This window comes from Fringilla coelebs (assembly GCF_963513975.1).
Source record: "Fringilla coelebs genome assembly, chromosome: 37".
Taxonomy (NCBI): Eukaryota; Metazoa; Chordata; class Aves; order Passeriformes; family Fringillidae; genus Fringilla; species Fringilla coelebs.
In genome coordinates, this window is record NC_140063.1 from 513,678 (window position 1) to 524,100 (window position 10,423).

The 10,423-nt window shown below is 60.5% G+C and overlaps 1 protein-coding gene across 1 annotated transcript in view; it reads right to left on the bottom strand.

The window, feature by feature from the left end:
* The window catches only part of YIF1B (Yip1 interacting factor homolog B, membrane trafficking protein), a gene marked incomplete at its 3' end in the record, with an annotated part of 4,016 nt that extends 1,195 nt beyond the window's left edge, over positions 1–2,821 (bottom strand). Inside the window, exons 1-3 of the mRNA XM_084224403.1 lie at positions 2,766–2,821; positions 2,449–2,690; positions 938–1,042 (exon numbers count right to left, since the gene is read on the bottom strand). Coding sequence (XP_084080529.1) covers positions 938–1,042; positions 2,449–2,690; positions 2,766–2,784 — 366 coding nt within the window. The 5' untranslated portion in view covers positions 2,785–2,821. The remainder of the gene's footprint in view (positions 1–937; positions 1,043–2,448; positions 2,691–2,765) is intronic.
* Between the last annotated feature and the right edge of the window lie 7,602 nt (positions 2,822–10,423).

The window sequence follows — 10,423 nt, forward strand, 5'->3', positions numbered from 1 at the left end:
CCCTCCCAGTCCCCCCAAACCCCCTCCCAGTCCCTTCCCAGTCCCTCCCAGTCCCTCCCAGTCCCTTCCCAGTTCCCTCCCAGTGCCCCCAAACCCCCTCCCAGTCCATTCCCAGTCTCCCCCAGTTCCTCCCAGTCCCTCCCAGTGTCCCCAAACCCCCTCCCAGTCCTTCCCAGTCCCTCCCAGTCCCTCCCAGTCCATTCCCAGTCCCCCCAAATCCCCTCCCAGTCCCTCCCAAACCCCCTCCCAGTCCCTCCCAGTCCCCCCCAGTCCCTCCCAGTCCCCCCAAACCCCCTCCCAGTTCCCTCCCAGTCCCCCCCAGTCCCTCCCAGTGCCCCCAAATCCCCTCCCAGTCTCCCCAAATCCCCTCCCAGTCTCTCCCAGTGCCCCCAAACCCCCTCCCAGTCCCTCCCAGTCCCCCCCAGTCCCCCCCAAATCCCTTCCCAGTTCCCTCCCAGTGCATCCCAGTAACCCCAAATCCTCTCCCAGTCCCTCCCAGTTCCTCCCAGTGTTCCCAAACCTTCTCCCAGTCCCCCCAAATCCCCTCCCAGTCCCTCCCAGTCCCTCCCAGTGCCCCCAAACCCCCTCCCAGTCCCTTCCCAGTCCCCCCCAGTCCCCCCAAACCCTCTCCCAGTCCCTCCCAGTCCCTCCCAGTCCCCCCAAACCCCTTCCCAGTCCCTCCCAGTCCCTCCCAGTCCCTCCCAGTCCTTCCCAGTCCCTCCCAGTCCCTTCCCAGTTCCCTCCCAGTGCCCCCAAACCCCTTCCCAGTCCCTCCCAGTGCCTCCCAGTCCTTCCCAGTGCCCCCAAACCCCTTCCCAGTCCCCCCCAGTGCCCCCAAATCCCCTCCCAGTGCCCCCAAACCCCCTCCCAGTGCCCCCAAACCCCCTCCCAGTCCCTCCCAGTCCCTCCCAGTGCCTCCCAGTGCTCCCAGTATCACCTGGTGGCCGAAGGGGAAGACGAGCAGCCGCAGTTTCCTGCCCACGTACACGGTGTCCACGGCAAAGTAATACTTGAGGCGGCTCACGGGCACCCAGCGGCCCAGCTGGGGCAAAAACTCCCAGTTCAAACCAGTTCAAACCAGTTCAAACCAGTTCACACCATTTTGGGGGGGTTTTCCCCCATTTTCCCCATTTTTTTCGGGTTTTTTCCCCTTTTTTTGGGTTTTTTCCCCATTTTTTTCGGTTTTTTTAAACCAAATTTTCCTGGTTTTTCCCATTTTCCCCCTTTTCCCATTTTTTCCAAGTTTTACACCATTTTTTCCCCATTTTTCCCCATTTTTCCTCATTCTTTTCCCTTTTTCCCCCCCGTTTTTTTCCCATTTTCCCCTCTGTTTTTTCTCCCATTTTTCCCTAATTTCCCTCATTCTTTTCCCATTTTTCCCCCCATTTTCCCACTGTTTTTTCTCCCATTTTCCCCCATTTTTCCCTCATTTTTCCCTCATTATTTTCCCTTTTTTCCCCCATTTTCCCCCCGTTTTCCCCGGGATTTTTCCCCATTTTTTCCTCTGTTTTTTCCCCATTTTCACGCTGTTTTTTCTCCCATTTTTCCCCATTTTTCCCTCATTCTTTTCCCTTTATTCCCCCCGATTTTTCCCCATTTTCCCCCATTATTTTCCCCATTTTTTCCCTCTTTTTTTCCCTTTTTTCCCCCCATTTCTCCCCAAGTTTTTCCCCATTTTTTCCTTTTTTTTTCCCATTTTTCCACTGTTTTTTCTCCCAATTTTCCGCTGTTTTTCCCCCATTTTCCCCCATTATTTTCCCCATTTTTCCCTCATTCTTTTCCCTTTTTTCCCACCATTTTCCAGCTGTTTTTTCTCCCATTTTTTCCTCGTTCTTTTCCCTTTTCTCCCCCCGTTTTTCCCCGGGTTTTTTCCCATCTTTTCCCTTTTTTTCCCCATTTTCTCCCGGGTTTTTCCTCCCATTATTTTCCCCATTTCCCCCATTATTTTCCCCATTTTTTCCTCATTATTTTCCCTTTTTTCCCCCCCTTTCCCCCTCATTTTCCCCCCGTTATTTCCCATTTTTCCCCCGTTATTCCCCGTTATTCCTCCCATTTTTTCCCCATTTTCCCCCATTATTTTCCCCATTTTTTCCTCATTCTTTTCCCTTTTTTCTCCCCCTTTCCCCCCCATTTTCCCCCCATTTTCCCCCCGTTATTTCCCATTTTTTTCCCCGTTATTCCCCGTTATTCCTCCCATTTTTCCCCATTTTCCCCCATTATTTTCCCCATTTTTTCCTCATTATTTTCCCTTTTTTCCCCCCCATTTTTTCCCCCATTTTCCCCCGTTATTTCCCATTTTTTCCCCCCGTTATTCCCCCCCGTTATTCCCCCGTTATCCCCCCGTTATTCCCCGTTATTCCCCCCGTTATTCCCCCCGTTATTTCCCATTTTTCCCCCCGTTATTCCCCGTTATTCCCCCCGTTATCCCCCGTTATTCCCGTTCCTCACGTTCCCCTCCACATGCGAGGCCAGGCTGCTCCCGTAGGCCGCGGCCAGCGAGCTCACGGGCTCGGCCAGGAACGCCCCGGGCGGCCCGAACGCGCCCGAGGCCGAGGCCGATGCCGAGGCCGACGAGGCCGAAGGCGGCGGCGGAGCCCCGAACCCGCGGCCCGGTGAGGCCCCGGTAGCGCTCGTGTCCTCGAACAGAGGCCGCGGATCGGCCAAGCGAGCGGGCCCGCGGCGTTTCGGGGCTAAAAAAGAAGGGAAAGGTGAATTTCAGGAGGTTTTAAACCCGAATTTCCCCCACGGCGCCGCCCGGGACTCACGGGGAGCGGCGGGGTCCATGGCGGCGGCGGCGCTTCCGGGTTCGACCGTACCGGGGGTCACGTGGGGGAAACGGAAGCTTGTGATTGGCTGACAGAGCGGAAGTTGTGCCAGGAGTTAAGATGGCGGCGGTGGCAAGAGTGAAAAGATGGCGGCGGCGGCGTTCCGGTTGTTACCATGGCAACGGGGGGCTCAGAGGGCTCGTGACTGCTCGGAGCGCCCCCAAAATGTCGCCAGGGGTGTCGCAAATGCTGCCGGAGCCGCGGGAGCGTCCCGGGCTCCGGTAGGGTCCGTAAAGGCGGCACTTCCGGGTTCGAGTACCGAGAGTCACGTGGGGAAGGCGGGACGTTGTGATTGGCCGAGAGGGCGGAAGTTGTTGGCGGACGGGGAGGAAGACCTCGTGCCCGGAGTTAAGATGGCGGCCGTGCCACGCTGGGGTTGCCATGGTAACGAGGGGCGCGCTTGGACCCGGTCACCTCCCGGGATGTCCCCAGCACCGGGATGTCCCCGGGATGTCCCCAGGGTGTCCTCAGGGTGTCCCCAGGGTGTCCCCAGGGCCACAGTGTCACGGTCATGGCGATGGCCCTGGCGGCCATGATGTCCCCAAAGTCCTGGTGGCGCCAGGGGTGTCCCCATGGTGTCCCCATGGCCGTGGTGTCCCCGTGGTGTCCCCGTGGTGTCCCCGTGGTGTCCCCAAATCTGTGATGTCCCCATGGTGTCCCCATGATGTCTCCATGATGTCCCCATGGCGTCCCCAAGGCTGTGATGTCCTCAGTGATGTCCCCAGGATGTCCCCAAAGTCCTGGTGGTGCCAGGGATGTCCCCAGGATGTCCCCATGGCCATGGTATCCCCATGGTGTCCCCAAGGCTGTGATGTCCCCGTGGTGTCTCCATGATGCCCTCAGGAATGTCCCCATGGTGTCCCCATGGTGTCCCCAAATCTGTGATGTCCCCATGTTGTTCCCATGATGTCCCCACGATGTCCCCATCGTGTCCCCAAGGCTGTGATGTCCTCAGTGATGTCCCCAGGATGTCCCCATGGTGTCCCCAAAGTCTTGGAGTCCCAAGGGGTGTTCCCATGATGTCCCCAAAGCCAGAATGTCCTCAGGGATGTCCCCAAGGTGTCCCCCATGATGTCCCCAAAGCCAGAATGTCCTCAGGGATGTCCCCATGGTGTCCTCAGGGATGTCCCCAAAGCCAGGATGTCCCTGTCATGTCCCCCTTGGGTCCCCAGGGTGTCCTCAGGGATGTCCCCATGGTGTCCCCATGGTGTCCCCAAATCCAGGATGTCCCCATGATGTCCCCATGGCCATGGTGTCCCCATGGCCGTGATGTCCCCGTGGTGTCCCCAAATCCGTGATGTCCCCAGGATGTCCCTGTGTTGTCCCCATGGCCGTGGTGTCCCTGTCCATCCCTGTCCAATGTCCGTCCGTCCGTCCGTGTCCAATGTCCGTCCGTGTCCAATGTCTGTCAGTCCGTCCGTGTCCAATGTCCGTCCGTCCGTCCGTGTCCAATGTCCGTCCGTGTCCAATGTCCGTCCGTGTCCAATGTCTGTCCATCCGTGTCCAATGTCCCTCCGTGTCCAATGTCTGTCCATCCGTGTCCAATGTCTGTCCGTCCGTCCGTGTCCAATGTCCATCCGTGTCCAATGTCCGTCCGTGTCCAATGTCTGTCCGTCCGTGTCCAATGTCCGTCCGTGTCCAATGTCTGTCCATCCATCCCTGTCCAGTGTCCGTCCATCCATCTGTGTCCAACGTCTGTCCGTCCGTCCGTGTCCAATTTCCGTCCGTGTCCAATGTCCGTCCCTGTCCCATCCCTGTCCAGTGTCCGTCCATCCATCCGTGTCCAATGTCCGTCCGTGTCCAATGTCCGTCCGTGTCCAATGTCTGTCCGTCCGTCCGTGTCCAATGTCCGTCCGTGTCCAATGTCTGTCCGTCCGTCCGTGTCCAATGTCTGTCCGTCCGTGTCCAATGTCTGTCCATCCATCCGTGTCCAATGTCCATCCGTGTCCAATGTCTGTCCGTCCGTGTCCAATGTCTGTCCGTCCGTCCGTGTCCAATGTCTGTCCGTCCGTGTCCAATGTCTGTCCATCCATCCGTGTCCAATGTCCATCCGTGTCCAATGTCTGTCCGTCCGTGTCCAATGTCTGTCCGTCCGTCCGTGTCCAATGTCCGTCCGTGTCCAATGTCCGTCCGTGTCCAATGTCTGTCCGTCCGTCCGTGTCCAATGTCCGTCCGTGTCCAATGTCCGTCCGTGTCCAATGTCTGTCCGTCCGTCTGTGTCCAATGTCCGTCCGTGTCCAATGTCTGTCCGTCCGTGTCCAATGTCTGTCCGTCCGTGTCCAATGTCTGTCCATCCGTGTCCAATGTCTGTCCATCCGTCCGTGTCCAATGTCCGTCCGTGTCCAATGTCTGTCCGTCCGTGTCCAATGTCCATCCGTGTCCAATGTCTGTCCGTCCGTGTCCAATGTCTGTCCATCCGTGTCCAATGTCCATCCGTGTCCAGTGTCTGTCCGTCCGTGTCCAATGTCTGTCCATCCGTGTCCAATGTCCATCCGTGTCCAATGTCTGTCCGTCCGTGTCCAATGTCTGTCCATCCGTGTCCAATGTCCATCCGTGTCCAATGTCCATCCGTGTCCAATGTCCGTCCGTGTCCAATGTCTGTCCATCCGTGTCCAATGTCTGTCCGTCCGTCTGTGTCCAGTGTCCGTCTGTGTCCAATGTCCATCCGTGTCCAGTGTCTGTCCATCCGTGTCCAATGTCCGTCCGTGTCCAATGTCCATCCGTGTCCAGTGTCTGTCCATCCGTGTCCAATGTCCGTCCGTGTCCAATGTCCATCCGTGTCCAATGCCCGTCCGTGTCCAATGCCCGTCCATCCATCCGTGTCCAATGTCCGTCCATCCGTCCGTGTCCAGTGTCCGTCCGTCCGTCCGTGTCCAATGCCCGTCCGTGTCCAATGCCCGTCCATCCATCCGTGTCCAATGTCCGTCCGTCCGTCTGTCCGTGTCCAATGCCTGTCCGTGTCCAACATCCGTCCGTCCGTCTGTTCCGGCCCTGGGGCAGCTCCGGCCTCGGGACGCTCCCGTGGGAGCCTCGTGACGACCCCGTGACCCCGGGGGGAGGGGAGGGCACCGGTGCACCCAGTATGGACCAGTTAACCCAGTACGGACCAGTTAAACCAGTACTGACCAGTTAACCCAGTTCACCCAGTACAGACCAGTTAACCCAGTACAGACCAGCTAAACCAGTACGGACCAGTTAACCCAGATAACCCAGTACAGACCAGTTAACCCAGTACTGACCAGCTAAACCAGTACGGACCAGTTAAACCAGTACTGACCAGTTAAACCAGTACTGACCAGTTAACCCAGTTAACCCAGTACGGACCAGTTAACCCAGTACTGACCAGCTAAACCAGTACGGACCAGTTAAACCAGTACTGACCAGTTAAACCAGTACTGACCAGTTAACCCAGATAACCCAGTACAGACCAGTTAACCCAGTACTGACCAGCTAAACCAGTACGGACCAGTTAAACCAGTACTGACCAGTTAAACCAGTACTGACCAGTTAACACAATACTGACCAGTATGGGCCAGTTAACCCAGTACTGACCAGTTCACCCAGTACAGACCAGTTAACCCAGTACTGACCAGTTTACCCAGTTAACCCAGTACTGGCCAGTTAACCCAGTACTGACCAGTTTACCCAGTTAACCCAGTACTGAGCAGTTAACCCAGTACTGACCAGTTAACCCAGTACTGACCAGTTTACCCAGTTAACCCAGTACTGACCAGTTAACCCAGTACTGACCAGTTTACCCAGTATGGGCCAGTTACCACCAGTTCACCCAGTTAACCCAGTATGGATGGCCCCACTCATCCCAGTTCCTTCCCAGTTATCCCAGTATCAGCTGCCCCAGTGGCACCCCTTACTGCTCATCCCAGTCCCTCCCAGTCCATCCCAGTTCCCCCCAGTTCCCCCCATTCCCTCCTTACTGCTCATCCCAGTCCCTCCCAGTCCATCCCAGTTCCCTCCCAGTCCATCCCAGTCCATCCCAGTCCATCCCAGCTCCCCCCATTCCCTCCTTACTGCTCATCCCAGTTCCCCCCAGTTGCGGTTGGGGGGAGGGGGAAAAGACCCCTGCCCCACCCCCACCCCGCGGCCGCCGCCACTGGGCGGGACTGGGAGGGACTGGGAGGGAACTGGGAGGGAACTGGGAGGGACTGGGATGGACTGGGATGAACTGGGAGGAACTGGGGTGAGCAGAGGCAGCGGCGGGCGGGGATCGGAGCGGGGCCGGCGCTGGTGAGGGGCGGGCGGGGGTCCCGGGGGTCTTTGAGGGGTCCCGGGGGTCTTTGAGGGGTCCCGGGGGTCTTTGAGGAGGTCCCGGGGGTCTTTGAGGGGTCCCGGGGGTCTTTGAGGGGTCCCGGGGGTCTTTGAGGGGGTCCCGGGGGTCTTTGAGGGGATCCCGGGGGTCTTTGAGGGGGTCCCGGGGGTCTTTGAGGGGATCCCGGGGGTCTTTGAGGGGGTCCCGGGGGTCTTTGAGGGGGTCCCGGGGGTCTTTGAGGGGATCCCGGGGGTCTTTGAGGGGATCCCGGGGGTCTTTTAGGGGGTTCCGGGGATCTTTGAGGGGGTCCCGGGGGTCTTTGAGGGGATCCCGGGGGTCTTTGAGGGGATCCCGGGGGTCTTTTAGGGGGTTCCGGGGATCTTTGAGGGGGTCCCGGGGGTCTTTGAGGGGATCCCGGGGGTCTTTGAGGGTTCCCGGGGGTCTCTGAGGGGTCTCGGGGGTTTTGAGGGGTCCCGGGGGTCTCTGAGGGGATCTCGGGGGTCTTTGAGGGGGTCCCGGGGGTCTTTTAGGGGGTCCCGGGGGTCTTTGAGGGGGTCCCGGGGGTCTTTGAGGGGTTCCGGGGGTCTCTGAGGGGTCCCGGGAGTCTCTGAGGGGTCCCGGGGGTCTTTGAGGGGATCCCAGGGGTCTTTGAGGGGGTCCCGGGGGTCTTTGAGGGGGTTCCGGGGGTCTTTTAGGGGGTTCCGGGGATCTTTGAGGGGATCCCGGGGGTCTTTTAGGGGGTTCCGGGGATCTTTGAGGGGGTCCCGGGGGTCTTTGAGGGGATCCCGGGGGTCTTTGAGGGTTCCCGGGGGTCTCTGAGGGGTCTCGGGGGTTTTGAGGGGTCCCGGGGGTCTCTGAGGGGATCTCGGGGGTCTTTGAGGGGGTCCCGGGGGTCTTTTAGGGGTCCCGGGGGTCTTTTAGGGGGTCCCGGGGGTCTTTGAGGGGGTCCCGGGGGTCTTTTGGGGGGTCTTTTGGGGGGTCTTTTGGGGGGTCTCGGGGTTGATTTGGGGTCGCGGTGTGGGTGGGTGGGGGGGCCATGGGGCGGGGGGCGCTGCTTTTGGGGGTCGCCTACGCGGGGTTGGTTTTTCTGGGGGTCCTGGGGCTGTGGGCTCTCGAGGGGACCCCCGCGACCCCCGCGACCCCCGGGACCCCCGGGACCCCCGACGGCGGCGAGTGGGACGTGCCCAGCGCCCTCCTGTTCATCGTCACCCTGCTGACCACCGTGGGTGAGACCCCCGCGACCCCCCGAGACCCCCACGGGACCCCCAAAATACCCTGGAGCCCCAAGACCCCCAAGACCCCCAATACCCCAAACCCCTCCCTACCCCAAGACCCCCAAAACCCCCAGCACCCCCCGCCCACCCCAAGACCCCCAATACCCCAAACCCCTCCCTACCCCAAGACCCCAAAAACCCCCAAGACCCCCACCCACCCCAAGACCCTCAAGACCCCCAATATCCCAAACCCCTCCCTACCCCAACACCCCCAAAGGCCCCAACACCCCCCGCCCACCCCAATACCCCCAAAACCCCCAAGACCCCCAAAACCCCCAACACCCAAAGACCCCCAAGACCTCCAAGACCCCCAAAATCCCCAAGACCCTCCAGCTACTCCAGGACCCCCAAGACCCCCAAGACCCCAATCCACCCCAAGACCCCCAATACCCCAAATCCCTCTTCACCCCAAGACCCCCAACACCCCAAGACCCCCAACACCCCCAAGACCCACCACCCACCCAAAGACCCCCAATACCCGAAACCCCTCTCCACCCAAAAACCCCGAAAACCCCCAACACCCCCAAAACCCTCAAGACCCCAAACCCCTCTCCACCCCAAGACCCCCATCCACCCCAGGACCCCCAAGACCCCCAATATCCCAAACCCCTCCCTACCCCAAGACCCCCAAAACCACCAACACCCCCCATCCACCCCAAGACCCCCAATACCCCAAACCCCTCCCTACCCCAAGACCCCCAAAACCCCCAAGACCCCCCACCCACCCCAAGACCCCGAAAACCCCCAAGACCCCCATCCACCCCAAGACCCCCAAAACCCCCAAGACCCCCATCCACCCCAAGACCCCCAAAACCCCCAAGACCCCCATCCACCCCAAAACCCCCAAGAACCCCCACCCACCCCAAAACCCTCAAAACCCCCAAGACCCTCCATCCACCCCAGGACACCCAAGACCCCCATCCACCCCAAGACCCCGAAAACCCCTAAGACCCCCAACACCCCCAAAACCCCCAACACCCCCAAAACCCCCAACACCCCCAAAACCCCCAAGACCCCCATCCACCCCATGACCCCCAAGACCCCCACCCACCCCAAAACCCCTCTCCACCCCAGGACCCCCAAGACCTCCAAAACCCCCAAGACCCCCAAGACCCTCAAAACCCCCAAGACCCCCAAAATCCCCAAGACCCCCAAAATCCCCAAGACCCTCCATCCACCCCAAGACCTCCAAAACCCCCAACACCCCCAAAACCCCCAACACCCCCGACCCACCCCAAGACCCCCAAAACCCCCAACACCCCCAAGACCCTCCATCTACCCCAGGATCCACAAGAACTCCCAAGACCCCCCACCCACCCCAAGACCCTCAAAACCCCCAAGACCCCCAAGACCCCCAAGACCCCTAAGACCCCAAACCCCTCTCCACCCCAATAGCCCCAAAAGCCCAAGACCTTCCACCCACCCCAAGACCCCCAAAACCCCCAAGACCCCCATCCACCCCCAGACCCCCAAGACACCAAAAACCCCAAGACCCCCATCCACCCCAAGAGCCCGAAAACCCCCAAGACCCCCACCCACCCCAAAACCCCCAAGCCCCCACCCACCCCAAGACCCCCATCCACCCCAAGACCCCCAAGACCGCCAAAACCCCCACCCACCCCATACCCCCAACACCCCAAAAACCCCTCTCCACCCATAACCCCCCCCCATATTGAGTCAGGGGTCTTTCCCCCCAAGGCTACGGCTCGGCCACGCCGCTCTCCGCCGCCGGCAAAGCTTTCTGCGCCGCCTACGCCGCCGTGGGCGTCCCGGCCACCATGTTCCTGCTGGCGGCCACCGCCCGCCACCTGGCCGGTCCCCTGGCGCGCCGGCCCCGCGCTCACCTGCGCGCCAGGTGGGGCTTCGGCCGGCGCGGCGCCGCCCGCGCGCACCTGCTGGGCCTCCTGGCCGCCGCCCTGGCGCTCCTGGTGCTCCTCCCGGCCGCCGCCTTCTACCTGCTGGAGGCCACCTGGAGCTACCTGGACGCCGTCTACTTCTGCGTCATCTCGCTCTGCACCGTCGGCTTCGGCGACCTGGTGCCGGCCCGGCAGGCGCCG